The sequence below is a fragment of the Blennius ocellaris genome (assembly GCF_963422515.1).
Source record: "Blennius ocellaris genome assembly, chromosome: 16".
Classification (NCBI taxonomy): domain Eukaryota; kingdom Metazoa; phylum Chordata; class Actinopteri; order Blenniiformes; family Blenniidae; genus Blennius; species Blennius ocellaris.
The window spans coordinates 8,951,320-8,969,519 of NC_137665.1; the positions used below are offsets into that span (position 1 = coordinate 8,951,320).

Consider the following 18,200-nt stretch of genomic DNA (forward strand, 5'->3'; position numbering starts at 1 on the left):
ACTGTGTTAAAAGTGCACAGCGTCCCATCGGAAAATGGTACAAATGGTGATTTAATTGGAATTTGTTCATAATATCGATTGTGCAGTGGCACTTCCCAAATTAAGTCGTTAAAAGAGATTAGCTGCTTCTAAATTGGCCTTTTATTAACCATCTGATGAGGAATGACTCAGAGGAGGCATTACTTTAACATGCAGACCATCCACATGTGCTACGCTGCTGTCATCACAGTGCGATCTGCATTGGGAAAAAAACTAATCCGCAAATGTTTCCCGAGAGACCACTGAAAGCAGGAGTAAAAGGATGCACGATGAGCTGTTGATTGCCAACATATATAAGGCTTAGTGCTAAAAATGTACTTTGTAGGTAGGTGTTGGGTTTCAGTAATAGTGATTTACTAGCACAATGTGGGAGCGGATCATTACCGGGGAAAAATGTGAGCCCTTCCCTCACTTTAGCTCGCAGGCTTTGTTTAGATTTACTGCAGTAAGTAGACCGCTACTGATATTGGACCCGTTGATTTCAGCAAAATAGCCCGAGCCCTCCTTAAGAGCTATGGCCATTTGTTTTCCACAGATATCCTCACAAATGCATACTTTAGGGTGATGAATATTTATTTGGAATTGTTTTCATAGATTTGCGGTTTACTTGTTTGGGCTGCATGGTAATACGTTACTCACAGGGATTTCTTGTTTCCCAAATCGAATTTCATTTCTTTATCCTGCATCATTATTTTAACAAAACGTATCACTACTGCTATTAAGCTGGATTTTGTTGAAGCCTTTTTTTTTTTCTTTGCTTGGATGAAACTTTGTCTTTTGGTGCTGAATTATTTAAAGGAGGATGTCTCTAAGCCAGTTTGACTTGGAATTCCAGAAATAACTGCACCAAAGAGCAAAATAGAAGAAAAAGTGGGCAAATGTATTGCTTGTTCCTCTTAGGATTAAATTTTGAGCTTTAGTTTTGATTGTTGAGTGCCTCTTTTTTTTTTTTTTTTTTTTTAAACCTCAAAAACATAGTTTCTCACCGACTGTGAGAAGTGGGTTCTCATCTGCTCTCTCCTTGGTTTAGTTACAGGTGATTTAATAAAAAAAATTTCTGTGAAAGGTGACTTTTGCCTGAGCGGTGATAAATTAACTCTGACAAGGGAAGTGAGCCTGCACACACTGCATTTTCTAATACAATTGATGCAGGACCACTCAGAGGTGAGGCTTTATTTTCTCTGAGAACAATATAAGGTTGTTATTGGTTTCTGTTGGAGATTTTTTTTTCCAGAGTGTCGCTTTTCTTCGAGATTCTCAGAATTTTCTTCATCAAAATCGACTTTAGACCCACTGCCCAAGGCAAAGGGCTAATTGTGTTTTCCCAGTAGTTTGATACAGTTACTTGTTAATAGTTTCGCTTGGCACCAGGCTCACTGTGATAAAAGAAAACAACACCGGGTCAAGAGCTTGACTCGTTTGTGATGCTCTCTGGGGCCGCCTTTGACCTTATTGTTTGTAGCTGCAAGCTTGTTAATTGACTAGGTGTTTGCTAACAGCATCCAACCGATTTACCATCAATCAAGTCGTTATTAATTCGAGCCAAGCAGGAAGGCAAATTCAATACGATGACTAATTTATTTATTCTTGTGTTTGGCTGAAGTCTTGGATCCTTAGTAAGCTTCAGGCGTTGGTAATGAGGAATAACAGTAAATGGCAAGTATACTAGAAGGACATTTTAAGGTAAAAAAGAATAATCTAGGGGCTGAAATAGAGACTGAACATGTGGTGTTCATGGATTGCTTCTGCTTTGATGCAATTTTACAACTAGTACAGTAAATATTTTATGTAGTCACAACAAAAAACAACATTTTTTGCTACATTATGTCCTAAGTGAAATGGAATTTTGGGTAAGATGGTGTGTACATAAACCGAGATAGACGTGTAGTTTGTTATGCCAAAAGCCTGATTCATTTATTTTTTATGAACTGATTTTTATTTGATTTTATATCTTGAAAATGTTTGAAAGAAATGCCATCTTTTTTTCTTTTAAAGGCTCCATTATAGTAGTTGGTGTAACTGACCAACTTATTTGATCTATTTCAATTTAATTATGTGCATATTTTGTGAAAACTTCAATAATCTGTATTAAATGTATTATATTCACCCTGCCACAGAATAGAAGTATTCAATGTGCACATAAGGTTGCACTGTTCTTGCACAAATCTGTTATATTCTGATGATGATTTTTAGTTTTAAGCCAAAAATAAAGGTTTTCCTTGAGGAGAGCAAGAATTAAGTTTCAGATTTGAAAATCTAATGGTTTGAGATATATTCCATCATTTTATTCATATTAACCAATTGAAAAAGTCCTATCATGACACTTTTGTCTTTATTACATTGCTTCATCTGTCTGTCTTTGTCTTTTGTTTTCTTTTAGTACTCGGTGGCCCGGAGTCTCGTGGTGTCCTGAGGAAAATCAGCGACATGCTGGAAGTGATTATGAAGCGAATGGATTCTCTATCCAAACTGAATAACACCACCGATGCCCACAGACTGGATGAGCTCAGCTCGGCCTTGGACAGGTAAAGCACAACACTTGCTTGCATGTTTCGTGTTTCCTTTGTCATTTATTCGACTGAAAATTTGGAAAGGGAAGCGGCAAAGAATGCAAAAGATACTGTTTTGTCATTCAAGGTTGGTTGTAGTTTCTTGATGGGTTTTTTGAATTCATAGGGAAAAGTGAAGCCTTTAGGAAAATAAACATCTTTATACTTGAGATTTATTGGAGTATTGTTAGAGAAGTATTTAATTATTGACCAAGTTGAGCACAATTATTTCAAAATGCTTGACACATTTCGGTTCAAATGGAGAACAGACATTCCTAACAGTACAGTTTACTTTTCAATATTGTGATGGGTTATATATGTTGCACTCATAACATGTATCAGAAGAAAAATCTGAATAGATCTACTGGCGATGGCTTCACTGAAACTATTCAGTGTAAACTAAGCTGTATCGGTATGGTAATGTAAACATCTTTCCAAATTGATTCGTGAAAGTGAAAGGGTAAAACTTCCCAGTGTTGGAGGTGTTTAACTGCAGTGTTGTTAATAAAGAGCTAATGAGCTATGCAGTGAAAGAAGAGCAACTTCAAGACTACCTGCAACTCTGCCTGTGTGCCAAAGGTGAATTTCTCTAGCATCGTCAGAGTGCGAAAAAGAAAGGAGCAGAAGTAGACTGCTGTGAAGAAAGACAAAAGTCCAAATATGGAGTCCTGGGGCATCCTGCCTCAGCATGTGTGCGGTCTGAAAAATCAGCTTGCACTAGTGAAGCAGTAGTGACGGTGATCTCTGTTGAAACAAACCCAATCTCTCGACCTGGACAGCTGGAGAAATAAAAGAGATGGTTGCATTAAAAAAAAATAGAAATGAGCAGGTGTCTTGCCGGATAGGTTGAGGCTGCCAGCCCAGAGTTGTGTGCTCTGTGGTTTCCTTGGAAACAGACCTTTTGCTATACCCACAACCTGCTCTGGTTTTATGGAGAGGAAGCCCCCTGCTCCTTCCTGGACATCATCTTCCTCTTCCTCACAGATAGGAAAGGTCTACTCTGAAATTCACAAAGAGTCTGCATTACTGCACACAATACATTACTGCACATCTGATTATTCTTAAAGGGTTACCGTAATGATATTTCTGATTTACACTGTGTCTGTCCACTTGTGTAACTGCAGCTGAAAAACTCATGACACATGTTCAGCCCCTCATCCAACCAGACCCCAGCTTTTCAGAAGCCTGAGGGAAAATATTTACTGCACTGTAGCCAAAACTCTTCATATTATTATTACTTCCAAGAGTAGTGTGATGTTACATTTAACAGTTTAGCTTCTCCGCAGAATGCCCTGCGGATGCATCCTCAGTCGCACAGTTCCAACAATCATTTAATTGGCCTCTCAGGGACTCCACTGCAAATGTTATAGTGACAAAGGCCAAATAGGTTTAAAACCAACTTGGTGGTGAAAATATATCATGTGGTGATACTTCTTGGCTCCATTTTACCTCACTGAGGTGATTAAAAAAAAAAAAAAAAAAGAAAAAAATCATATGGCTCAGGCTTGGCGTCAACCCTGGAAATTACTATAAGATCTACTGGCAGGAAAAACTTTTACGCATCTGCAGTAATGTTGAAAAGGCAATTAGGCTGTCCTTTTGCACTTCAGCGGCCGATAGCATCTCCTCTAACAGCAACATAAATATGGTGGAGTTCTGTGTGCACCGGTAAAATCCTCTGTGCATGTGTGTCTTTAGGTTTGTGTACGTGACAGCTTTTACTGTGCAGTACTATACTGGCAATTAATAAAGGATAGAGGACGATGTGTTTGACTCACATTCACCTCCATGGAATAAAGAAGAGTCAAATTGGGCTTCAGGATTATGTTAAGTTATGCACATAAGCACAGTTAGATTGCTTTCCCTGGACACACACACACACACACACACACACACACACACACACACACACACACACACACACACACACACACACACACACACACACACACACACACACACACACACACACACACACACACACACACACACACACACACACACACGTGCGCCCAGTGATAAACATTACTTGAATGAAATCAGACTTTAACCTCATGATGTTTATCCGGCTCTAAACCACTGTTGTAATTGTTTTTGTGGGTTTTCTTGCTTTCCATACGCAGAGCTGTATAATGAGCAATATAAATCCAGAAATGCTCGGATAAAACAAGAAAGCTCATTAAAATAATTCAGTTAAGCGTTCGTCTTCATGTAAATCGGCAACAATACGCTATCAGACCATGGTTCTGTAAATTAATGTTTATTACACCACTGACAACACAAATCATTCAAGAAAATTTTAGGTCAGTATTTTTACTCCTTGAGCAGAGCAGAAAAAATCAGTCCAGTGCAGGAACCTTCTTTCGAACGTCAGATATCACTATCATGTCAAAGAAAACCATAGTGTGAGTCTTTCTAGGATCTAGAGCGGCGCTGGGAATCCAATTTTATTTAGATTTTTTTTTTTTTGTGAGAGTGGGTGTTACTGCAAGCAATAGTGTTTTGGCAAATCTGTCTGTATCCCATGTCCCGGTTTGATTCCACCTCCCTGTGAACTTAAGTTGGAGGAGAAGATGAATGGCTGGATGAATATCTCGCCTGATAGTTTATGTCAATACTCTTGATTGAGTCCAAGATCTTGGTAAGCAATTATAGTCATCTCTCTAAAATAATTACAAAAAAACTCTGATTGTATCAAAGACGTGATTGAAGCTGATGATCAAATGCATCTCATAAATCGTGGATGAAGACACAATCGAACAGTTGAGCTTGTGTTTCTTATGTGGCCTCTTTGCATGAGTTGATTGACGAGTGACATACGGAAAATAAGTACATTAATTTTGTTTTATTTTTCCAGTTGTGGTTCAGGTGATGTTATATTTACTGATCCCAACTGTGAAAACATTTGGTGATTTTAATTAAAAAAAAAAAAAAAAAATTCTGTTGTGTATTGGATTTTTATGGGATCGACAAACATTTTGAAGATAACATATTGTGGTATGTTTGATGTTTTTCCCCCACTATTTTATTTCATTAAATTGTTGTGCAATCAGATTCTAATGAAGATGATGAGTAATTGTAGCTATAGTTGGATCAATTATATCACATATGTAGAAGATGTCTAACCATAAACTTAAAGATTAAGAATCAAGTTATAATTATTAGTATATTAATACCGGAGTTGTTTGTTAAAACTTGATGTTGCGCCTCTTATTTCTTTCTTTCCCAAGGAAGACAAACTTTGGTAAGATGTCTCTTTTCCATGAATGATTCATATTCTTGTAGAGCAGTTATTAGATTTCTGTAAGATTTTTCTGTTAGAGACTCACATGCAGCAGCAAAACTTGAGACACATTCTGATAAAACTGCTGATTTGGAGGCAAAATTAAACTTTTATTGAGAGGGATTTGAACAGAACAAAGTTTTAGATAATTAGCTGTTTCTCTTTGATATTGAAACCTTTTCATGCTTGCTTTCTTTCTGTTTCTTCCAGCACATATGTCTATTCCTTTGTAAAATGGGGTTTCCTGATTACATCTGCGATGGTTTTTAGGCCACAGGGGTCAAGTGCAGTGAAACATATTTGCCAACAACCTAATTGTCTTCTGTTTTTATTTCCCCCACGGACTGTTTTAATATGCACAGTTACTTTATTATCTCAACAAATGAATTATCTGTCAGTGTTTAAAAGCTTTTTCGATTTCACGCCTTGAGTTCTAGATAATTAGCATTTCTTCTACTTCATGCTCACTGTGGCGGGAAGGAAACGTACAAATACTACGACATAGAAGGACGCTATAAAGGAAATATAATGCTCTCGCTTTTTTGAAGATGCCTGATTGTAGTTTAAAGACGATTGTGTGTGTGTGTGTGTGTGTGTGTGTGTGTGTGTGTGTGTGTGTGTGTGTGTGTGTGTGTGTGTGTGTGTGTGTGTGTTTGTGTGTTTGTTTATGTGTGCCACCAGGATTCAGCCTATAGGCCTGGTGGAGCGGATCCAGGCCATAGCCCAGAACATGTCTGACATGGCAGTGAGGGTGGAGCAGATCCTGCAGCGCAGCATGGCCAACAACAGAGGTACAATTTTTAAAAAGCACAAGGACGTTGAGTACCAGATATGGCTGTTGCCCCTTGACGAATCCCCTTTCCAATCTCAAGACACTTCTCCTCTTGTCTCCGCCTACGCTCTGGAAGCTCAGCTGTCAGGCCTGAATCCAGCTTGAATGAACAATTTATGGCTAACATGCACTTGCTGGTTGATCCTATAGAACATGACAAACATTATTCACAGAGCATTAACCTTTGAAACGGCAGGTCACAGTTTGTTGTACGGAACTAAAGCTCTTCCCTACAGCATGGGGCCTCATCACAAGCACACAGTGCTGAATTACTGCATGGTTAACACAAGGTGGGATTATCAACGTGCTTCATTCACCCATTTTTTCAGTTGATTTATTGGAAATCAGACATTATGTTTCAAATCACAACTTCAGTCACCCCTCGGTATCTCCACTGAATGACAAGAAATTCAACACCCTGTCTCATTAAAATACGCCCGGCAATTTGCCTGTTGCTATAATGTCTGATATCATTTAAATGGGCCTGATGTGAACCGAGCTAAGTTTTGACGTCGGCAAGCAGTCGCTGTTCTTATCGTGAGAGGTCTGTCTTTATCATGGTAATCATACAGAATGGCTGGCAATTATTTGTCTGTGATTGTGCTCTTCAACGCTTGGCAGGATGCTGGTGGAAGAGCTACAAGCGCTCCTTTTAATTAGGCTTACTGGAGCCGGGCTTCAAGGAGAAAAAGAAGGGAGAAGACGCAGAAAAGGAAGGAGGGAGAGTCAGTGGAGCAACAGAAAGAGACAGGAAAGATGTGCTGAGATAGGAAGGGAAGAAAGAGAGAAGGGGGCAAGATTATGATTTTTATGAATCACTCTGATGCAATCTATCTATAGTAAATCCAGTGAGTGGGCTGGAACAGAGAGCTGGTCATTCAGCAAGGGACACCAGGCTTTTACAGAAGCTTGTTATCTTGCTACAGTCTCTAATTTATCGCCTTTCACCCCAAAAGCTGAAGAATATACTCTTTAAAGCCGAGCACAATGAAACTTAATACCCAGGGGAAACACTGTAAGGACAATGGATCAATACTAGCCCCAAAGGCTCACACTTATTTGGGTGTTCAAAGGATTGTAAAGCATTAATTCACACCTTTATATATATATATATATATATATATATATATATATATATATATATAAATTCCCCTCTCGCCCTCCGCGGGCGGTCACCTGTTTTTCTATTCCAAGCTTGGGTCCTCTACCAGAGGCCTGGGAGCTTGAGGGTCCTGCGCAGTATCTTTGCTGTTCCAAGTACTGCACTTTTCTGGACTGAGATGTCCGAGGTTGTTCCAGGGATCTGCTGTAGCCACTCCTCCAGTTTGGGGGTTACTGCCCCCAGTGCTCCGATTACCACGGGCACTACTGTCGCCTTCACCTTCCAAGCCCTCTCCAGCTCCTCTCTGAGCCCTTGGTATTTCTCAACCCCCCCCCTATATATATATATATATATATATATATATATATATATATATATATATATTTTGTGAAGTTGTATCTTTTATAGGTAACCTTAATCTACTGTTCTGGTTTATTAACTGCAGTTTCAGATGAGAAAACAGACAGACAGACAATGTTGGAGAAAATTCACTGCTTAATATTTTTTGATAAAGATATATAAACATAGTAGATTATGTTTTTCCAAAATGTACATTTTCTCTGTATGCGTTACATCTCCTTGCTCTTGTGTTTGTGTTTTTTGCAGTTGATGTATACCCTTGCTTGGGGATTGCGGTCTTTTGTCAAAGTGGTGTATTTTAGGCTTTGATAAATACCCTCTCCATTCGCTTTCTCCCCAGCCAGGGATGGAGCGCCTGGGCAGTGTGAGATTCCCAAAGATCCCCGGTATCCGGACTGTCCCAGCAAGATGGATGTAAGTCTTTATATCTCGCTTAAGTCCAAACAATTTCACACAAACAGCAATTATCCCTTTGCCGCATCTTGGTGATTCACCTTGGCACAGCAGAGACATCAATTTTTCTATAATAAGATAAGACAATGTTCTTGTGGAGAACAAGGTTGTCAGAGCAATAAACTGCGTTGTCTGACAGCAGAGAAAAACAGAATATTGTAAAGAATAAAAGAGCAACCAGAGGTTTTATGAGCAGACAGTCTGAAATACACAGTGACACAAATAATATTTACACAAGAAAATGTAATATGTGGAAGTATGGGCAAGGAGAATATTATCAGCAATGCTACTGTGTGTCTCTCTCAAGGTTGCAGATATGCAATGTTCGTTCAGTAGATCGCTATTGCATGGAAATGTGCATTATGTGTTGTCTAGAAGCGCGCTGAATGACCTCCATGAAAAGGTGGTGTCTGAATGTGCATATTAGCTGGTAGAACAGCTGAATACAGGTGGCATGAATATAAAAGCAGCTAAGTCTATATCTTTCCCGCAAAAAAACCCCCCAAAAAACAATTACTTGCTTCATTAGTAATCATTGTACGTTTGAAAGTCAACAGATTGCCCACCATGAGCCAGGCCTTTTAAAAGTCCACACAACTCTTAACACCACAACCACACAACCCGCTCTCTTTATCTGGTTTCTGAGGATCAGCCAAATCATCAACTTGGCAGAACCCACTGATGCCGGTGAGGCGTGAATTAGTAACACTTTACTCTGTCATGACCACTTTTTTCAGTAACAAGTAATCAAACATGTTACTTTGTAAACCAAATAACTAAAATGTTACTTGCACTCTATCTACTACTTTTAAAAGAATCAGTAGTAATCTGTTATTAGATTACCTTTCAAAGTAACTGTGGCAACACTGGCAGAACCAGATATAAATTGCACAAATACATGTATAGTCTCTTTTTTCTGCACTGTATTTGGTGCCAAATGGGAACATGCTGAAAAAGAATTTTTCTTCCAAGCCTCAAAGTCAAATTTTCAATATATCAAATATGCAGACAACAGACGACATTTTGCATGAGCAAATTTTTTTTTTTTCCTGCTGGAACAGATGTCTTATGAGAAGGCAGTGACATTAGATTTCTCCTTGCATATTAAAACCCTTTTTAGGTTCTGTAACTTCCAGCTAAATAAGTTTGTTGCGTTATGATCAGTTCCGTCGGATTTCTTCACAGTTTGGGTCTTTGCTTTCCAGTGGATGCGTGCTCGTTGGACCTCGGACCCCTGCTATGCTTTTTACGGTGTCGATGGCTCTGATTGCTCCTTTCTCGTCTACTTGAGTGAGGTGGAGTGGTTTTGCCCCCCACTGACCTGGAGGAATCAGACTGTCACGCCCACTTTGAAGCCTCCTCCCAAAAGACAGGTAATACAATTTATTGTAACTCAACAACAGTAATGGTTCGTTGTGGTGGTGAAAATTATGACATTGGATCAGAAAAGGCCAGAGGGAGTTGGTAGTAAAATATTTGCAAGACACCCTGCAGGCTACAGCCAGCCCACTAAGACGGCTCTGTCCAGCCCTTGGGGGGTAACCTTGTAAAAATAACTTGGAAGACCATTATTATTTTTATTATTAGTAACTGCTGGGACCCAGGAGATGATGACAGATGGCAACAATGCTTGTAGATGAGAGATCAGTTAAGCAGCACGGAACGCTGTGAGGGTGAAATGGGAAAACATGAAAAAGTCTACAGAAATACTGTGTTCATGTTTATAACCAGATTCTTGGAAAGAAAGCCCTTGTGGTTAGAATTTTAGATTGCACCTTTTTCTTGGGAAACATCAGTTTGTCCCTATTTAAAATAAAACAACAACAAAAAAAACCGTGTGAACATATTTTTTCTCCTACAACTAATACAGGGTTTGAAAAAGCTCTGTTATTATAGGCTATTATGGTTATTTTTACGGGTCCTACCCGATTGAGATGAAACCGGGCTGCATGTGACCCTTACCTAAAGGGAATTTGAACCTCTGATTTACTGTATACATTGCATATCGTATATCTAATTCCGGGAAAGCATAAAACTCTTGAATAACTTGCATGGACGACTGTACAAGGCTGAGTCATGATTTTGACCCAATTTTGCCAAGTATTCATTATCTTAATAAGAAATATCTTCATATCTACTATTTCTGCTCTACATCTGTTTTGTGTTGAGAAGATAATTAAAGCTACATTCAAAACATTTAACTGCATATGCAATGACATTAAGGCTACCACCTTCCAAATACTGGAAAATGAGTTGGTTTTCTTGTATTTTGTACACTAGATTTCTTTTAATAGATCATTTAAATTGACTCATTGAAGGCCAAAAGACCATATAAAGATGGATGCACAAGGTTGAGGTTGTTGCTTTTCTCCTACAGGAATCAGACAAGAAGGCATGCCAATGCTGTTGAAGTGGGGATGTTTCTGGTTTGTTTTTGCACTTGTGCATTGAGATCTACAAAGATCTAGAAAGCGGTGTGATGTTTACTCAGTTAAAATCTGTGACAGGTAAAGCAAACCTGCTGAGCCTCCACAAGGAAGGCACAGGGAAGTCGACAGTCTCCTCAAGTCAGCAGAGGTGTCCATTTCAAAGAAAGTGCCTCGAGAGATGCTATAAATAAAAAATGATCTGTGACCAGATTGGGAAAAATAAAAATGAAGATGGCAGGAGAAAAGAAAGAGTTGGGTACTTTGTCTTGGGCTGCACTGTCATTCTGAAATTTAAATGATTGACTGACCATTTTTGTTGATTTGTTGCCTCGGGAAGATGCTGAATGCCCACCTGTGCATTATGGATGGCAGTGTAGTAGCTGTCACTCCTGGTTTTCAGTGCTCTTTGTTTCCCTGCCTCATTAGATTTTTTTGTTTTTTGTTTTTTTTTATTTTTATTTTTTTTATTCAGCATCAACACATGATGCATCGAGCTTCCAGTCATTCTGCGAGATTTACCCCACCGCTCGCCACTGTCCCCGCCTCCTGGTTTCTCCCCAGAGTAATGTACAGCTTGCATGATGGGCCTTGACGTGAATTCTTTCTGCTGCTCTGCCTTCTGCTCTAATTGCCTGCCTGTACAAGCGAGGAGTAATCCTGAGGCTTCCCTCCAGTGCTCTGCATCTGGCTGCGCCACACACAAGTTGCACTTGAGAGCAATAACCCACCTGCAATGTGAAAGTAGAGTATAGCTCTGCGTATTGTTTTAGTACTTAAGAATTAGTTTTTAACTATATGTGTGTTTTATAGTGATTGGCAGTATGTTTTGGGGGGGTCTGTTCTCAACCATGTAGTTAGTGTGCTGATTTATATTCACATGGTGATATTCTACTGAGGTGCAGCAGGCGCCTCAATGGGGAAGCGACATGCAAAGTGACAATTTATGAGGAAAATCCATGGATCCTTCAGGCAGTCTGTCTGTGGAGGCTCACCCCAGGGTATTGGCAGATAAGTAGTGGATAAGAGGATATGACTGCTGTCTGTGCTCTACACTCTACCATCTCCAGTGAAAACGGCTCATTGTGGGGTTGTTGTGACTCAGGATGGAGAGTGGGTCATCCTCTAATTGAGGGTCAGCAAAGCATCCTCAGGCAACACATTGAACTATAACTTGCTCCCGACGGAGCACCCTGCACTGCATGACAGCTCCACTGCCATTGGCATACGAGTCTGAATGTGTCGATGAGATTAAAAGTATAAAGTTCCGCTTAGTATCCTATTACCTCCTTCTGCTCCAGGACAAAGTATAAATCCAAACACAATCCTGAGTAAGGTGGAACATTTTCTGCTGTTGAAAAGTCTGCACATTGTATATTTTTCATTCTTTAATTATCCTCTGTGTGTTCCTCTTGTCATCCAGGCTGTTTTCCAGTCTGATATTGGGACACTGCTGGAGCAGGTCGGCACCGGGAAGGAGTCCCTCAGCTTCATGAAGAGACGTATGCGGAGGCTTGCCGCACAGTGGGCCTCTGCAGCCCGACGGCTTGACGACAAGCTCCGCAACCACCGGAGAGAGCAAAAGGGGGTGAATATAAGTCATTTTCACACAAGGGTATGCTTCTGGACACAAGAAAGAATGAAATTCTTGGATGCAAAACAAATCAGTGGTGTGGTTCCATCTTTTCCAGGTGTTGCATTTGTAACAGAAAGCAGGTGATTTATTACCTTCTCAATTGTTTTAAATCAATCCTATTCTGAAGTAAAGAGAAAAAAAACAGCAATAAAGAAGTAGGAAATGTTGAAACAAAAGTCCATTAATGCAGACATGTCAGACTACTAAGTTACTAAAAGAGCTGTGACATTCTCTTGGACTAATATTGTCTTCTTTTTATCTTGGGCTGCTGGGGGTGAATCACACATTGCCGAGTTTCAGACAGAAGCAGACAGTGAAGGACAGTAACTCCTGGCAGGCATTGATTGTCTTCATTGCACTTTCTCTCCTGACATTTAGAGCGACGTTTCCATGAGTGTCAAAGAGCTTTTCCTGCTGGAACAGATGTCTTATGAGAAGGCAGTGACATTAGATTCCTCCTTGCATATTAAAACCCTTTTTAGGTTCTGTAACTTCCAAGAAATTAACCCAGAAAGGCCTTATTGAAGTCTTACTGACTTAAAAAGAAAGTTTTGTGTGTGTGTGTGTGTATGTGTGCGCACAGTCATTTTGTCCTTGGGGTGAGTAATTTGAATTGCATATGAGGAAAGGCATAGTAAGAAGTTCACTGTCTATCACTAAGATTTATGCTAATGATGTTATGAATTAACACTGTATCCTGCAGAATGGCCTGCAGGAGAGAGCTATGTAAGAGTTTCCTACTGCGACACTATGTCTAAATCACTGAGGTCTCTTTGTGGACGTTTTATATGTTCATGTGGCAGCAATCATGAAGCACTGAATTTTTACAATTGTAAAAATACCCAATGCCACTGATTGCAATTTAAAAAAAAAAAAAAAAAAAAAAAAAAAAAAAAATATATATATATATATATATATATATATATATATATATATATATATATATATATATATATTAATTGATCAGGTTTGACCCTCACAAGGTTATTTAAAGTATAAAAATAAATGTTTTCTTATGCTTATACTTTAAATAACCTTGTGAGGGTCAAACCTGATCAATTAATCATTGACTTCATTTAATTTCCTGCAGACAAATTGTTGAAGTAACTTTAACCTTAAAACATGCCAGGGAAAATTGATTTAGATTATAAGGACATGGATTTTGTTGCCATCTTTCAGACATGTTTTTGTGATGTGAGTCGTTACAATGTCGGTAGAACATCAGAAATGGTACTGGGCCATTCTGGGGTTTTTTTTTGTTCTATTGGGGTTTTTTTTTAAACTGAAGCATGTTTCAGATAAACCTAAATTGCATAGAAGACGAACATATTCTTCTCATTGTGAATTATGAAAAGCCAGCTTTAGTGTTAGGAATCCTTATGATCAGATTTTCAATTCAGTTTCATTCATATCCTGCCAATTACAACATAACGCTCAGCTAACGACACAATACATTCAAATATTAAAAGAAACTCCTAATAATATTACATGAGCGATGACAGCCGACACAGGAAAGGAAAAATCTCTTTCACCATGAAACGAGCTTCAGTCGATCCAGCCTCAGAGGTGGCAGCTTTTTACTTTAACCATTTGTGGTGAGGGGACAGTCGAAGAAGAAGAAGAAGAAAAAAAAGGGTTGGAGAGATAACAACAAACAGGTTGACATCTGACAGAAAGCTAATCCACACACTGCAGATGTGATAGTGGCAGGAAGCACCAACTTCCTAGTCCACAACCAGAGATCCTTCAGGAAGGTATGAAGAGAGAAAGAGGACACATGGAGGTGACAAATGAATGTGTACAGAAGTGACAAAAGAGGAGAAAAGCTCAGTTCATTATAGTCATAGAAACACTGAGGGAATCTTTACAGTTCCTCATTATTAACACCAACATTAATGGGCATGAAATAGTCTCTGCTCTTTTACCTTTCTACATAAACACTCAAAATCTGAAGCGTATATAAACAACAGTAAGAATTATTAATCAATCAATGGCTGTTCATAATAGACAATTTGCTTGGATTTTGTATGATTAGATGACAAACTGACTCAAAAAGAAAAATGTAGCTAATATAGATCACCTAATGCATGCAAATCTCAGGATTTAATGCCATAAATAGGGAAAGTTGTTCCTTTTGTTTCATCTCATGTCACGATATTGTCAGACCACATTGTCTATTCAACACCTGGTAAAGACAGGGACATACATACATTACACCACATCATTTACATGCAATTAATTCTCAGTTTTCATGTTTCTTATGCATACAACTCTTGCATGCATTTGCATTCATGTCATGCACACGTTACTATAGAACATTTATTATTGGAACTCAGTGCATTTACATAGGTTAGCTTGTCTTTATACTGTTATTGTAAGAGTTTCTAAAGATTTCTTTTCTGAGAATGTGTGAAGAGTTCCTCTGAAATGCCTATGTATTTGAAAATTACTCCAGAAGCTGTGGTGAAAGGTGAGAAATGAAAGGAATTAATTTGTAGAGTTATACTCTTTGTGAAGGAGATGACAATTTGCTGTCAGGTGTGTGTGTGTGTGTGTGTGTGTGTGTGTGTGTGTGTGTGTGTGTGTGTGTGTGTGTGTGTGTGTGTGTGTGTGTGTGTGTGTGTGTGTGTGTGTGTGTGTGTGTGTGTGTGTGTGTGTGTGTGTGTGTGTGTGTGCGCGCGTGCGTGTGCGTGTGTGTGTGTATATATAAAATATCCTGGTGTGCCTGTGTGTTTCTTTCATCGGCCACTTTTTTGTTGAATAAATCAAAGTCTGTGCTGTTAATAGCATTATACTCCTCCCAAACGCATGCTTGCTCTCCACTGGGGAGGGAGCTTTGTTTACTGTAATGGCATGTTTGACAGTAATGGTTACTGTCCATTAAGTGGACTCTGTAGGCTTTGCTTCCATTGCTGAATCACTCAGCGCTGTAGAGGGCGCAAAAATAGACTAGATTTGCTTGTGAGGGAGATGTTGTGTACGAAAGAATTGTTCAAATTTTACAGCTTTTTTAACTGGCTTTTTTTTTTAGTCTGCTCAGCATTTGTAGTATTTAAATAAAATCTGATATTAATTGACCCTCTTAATGTGACATATAACATCCATTATAAGTAGTTCAGCTGGATGCACTGTATTGAATTATAATCAGAGAGTAAGAAAACGTATGCAATGCAGTCGCGAGAGTATATCTCACTTAACACTGAACTAAAAAGATAAATCCATGATGCATCTCACTGAAAACAGCAGCCCCTCTGTTCTTTCTCCTAATTAGTTTGAAAACTGTTGGAGAACTGTCTGCACTGAGCTGTAATGTCACTTTTCTGCTCTAGCTGAAGCAGATGGTCACAAGGATCCAGACAGAAGCCTGTTAAACAACCGAAGAGGCACAAATTCTTGACAACAAATTAGATTAGCTTTTCTGCGGAGGCTTCCTGCTTAGTTTACTTGACACAGGGCCACTTGTTTCACCTCAAAAATTAAAGATCAAGCAAACAAGTAAATGTTTGGCCAGATTTATGATTGAAAATCTACATAAAATGCAAATTATGTTGTGATTCTCTCAAATACTGACCTATATCGCCCACAGAATTCTACATCGTGTCTCTATTTTACTCCATTACAAGTGCACACTGGCTTCTAAACAAACCAATATGACTTCATCTAATACTGAACTGTATAAAAGAGGTGAGAGTGTGCAAAGGCTCCTTTGTTTTATTAGATTTTTTTCCCATGACATTTCAGTAATGGCTCAACTGCAACCTTGGGTTACTGAGACTTCTACACTCAATCATGCATGAGTCAAATTACTTTTACCAGGATATTACCTCTCAAAGCCACAAAGGCTATGCACAGAAGATGACACATGCAGCGCACTGTGCTTGTGGGAGTAAATATGGATGCAACACGTGTCCTCTCGTGTATATGTTTTTTGAAGTTGCCAACAATATTGTGAACAAATGATGAAGGAAAGAGGACTGTGCAAAAAAATGTATAATGGCCCTTTGAGGAGCAGTGTGGCTACCTACAGTATATACAGCATATATAGTTTGGAGAGTTTTGTCAATTTTCAAATATGATTTTGTAGCATTTGTCTCATTTCACTGACATAAAAGCTGAATAAAATGAATGTTGATCATTAAAACTGAAGCTTAGATTTGACAAATTTGATTTGTGCTGTTGAGGGTGTCATGAACCAGTCATGTATGAGTCATTCTCTACAGAAAGTCAGATTTGGGCCACTTTGTCATACCCAATATGGAATTTACAACTTAATCAACACTAGTAATCTCCATATATGTAATTATAAAGCTCACTCTGCCTTGAGCCTCTTTTTTAAAACATCTACACATGAAAATTTCGCTACGCATTCTTGCTGTTTTCACCCAACACCTACATGTTTCACATCATAATCTATCCATCAATTTTCTTCTAGACTGATTTTTCTATATGATTTTAGAGTCACCAGTCAGCTCAGATGAGTCCGGATGGCTGTTTTCCTCATCTCCAACACCAACTGGTCATCTTCTGAGAAGCATTACCTTGCACCAAAACCCTTCCAGTCCCCTCTCATTGTCATGCCCTGACCTCAGCAGAGAAGAAGCCTCGTTTTACCACAGGGGGAAGAGCTATTTGAAAGAGGTGCAGACCGCAGCACCCGCGAGACCTTAACTCGGCTTGTCAGCTGCTGACAGGAGAATGAACATTTGTAGTAGTTTTTTCTCACATTTTCCCCCATTTTATTTTGCTCATAACTCAAAACCCTGTATAATATTATCATTAGGTTCTATTTTGTACAGTCTACTGCACACATCAAAAGAGCTGACATCCAAATATACACCTTTTCTCTTTCCTCTACGAAATGGAGATTTTTGTCCCAGCACATTTTTGAATTGTTGTTGTTTTTGTGAATATTGATTTTCACATCAGATACGTGTGTGTCGGGCCAGTCATACGTGGGCACAGCTCTACATGCGGAATATTTTGTGATTCAAATAGGTTTGTGTCAACTGTGAAGAAAAGGCCGGGGTCTTGGAGATGAATAAAATTGCTATTGAAAGATTGAAAAAAATGTTTTAAGACAAATTGAGGTGTTAAAAAATTGAAAAAAATTTAACACTGCCATCTGTTGAAAAATCTGATATCATTACATATTTAACAGGCTGGGAATTGTATCCTTCTCCATCAGCAATTAAACTGCTCATGTATCGTTATGCATATCAATTAGCCCTCCCCAGGTCAATTTTCAAATCAACTTCATGCACAGTTGACTGTATTTTCTCTCACTTGTGTCGCCGGTAATATGCTGTCAATCTGTTTCTCACATCCATTAGATTCTTGGTTATATTTCAAATTTGACACCACTGACCCATGCCGAATACGTTTATTTATTCTGATGTAAATTCTCTGAAGCGTTTGTGAAAATTGCTCTTACAAACCCCTGTCAGTCATCTCGCAGGCCTGGAGATCTGTGTGAATAGGAAAGTTAAAGTCGCACAGATGGCACAAGGAATGGTCTGTTCC

The 18,200-nt window shown here is 38.9% G+C and overlaps 1 protein-coding gene across 1 annotated transcript in view; it reads left to right on the forward strand.

Moving 5' to 3' along the window:
* The window catches only part of mgat5b (alpha-1,6-mannosylglycoprotein 6-beta-N-acetylglucosaminyltransferase B), a gene marked incomplete at both ends in the record, with an annotated part of 63,852 nt that overhangs the window by 17,885 nt on the left and 27,767 nt on the right, over positions 1-18,200 (forward strand). Inside the window, 5 exons of the mRNA XM_080510728.1 lie at positions 2,420-2,564; positions 6,553-6,662; positions 8,506-8,579; positions 9,824-9,991; positions 12,468-12,659. Coding sequence (XP_080366854.1) covers positions 2,420-2,564; positions 6,553-6,662; positions 8,506-8,579; positions 9,824-9,991; positions 12,468-12,659 — 689 coding nt within the window. The remainder of the gene's footprint in view (positions 1-2,419; positions 2,565-6,552; positions 6,663-8,505; positions 8,580-9,823; positions 9,992-12,467; positions 12,660-18,200) is intronic.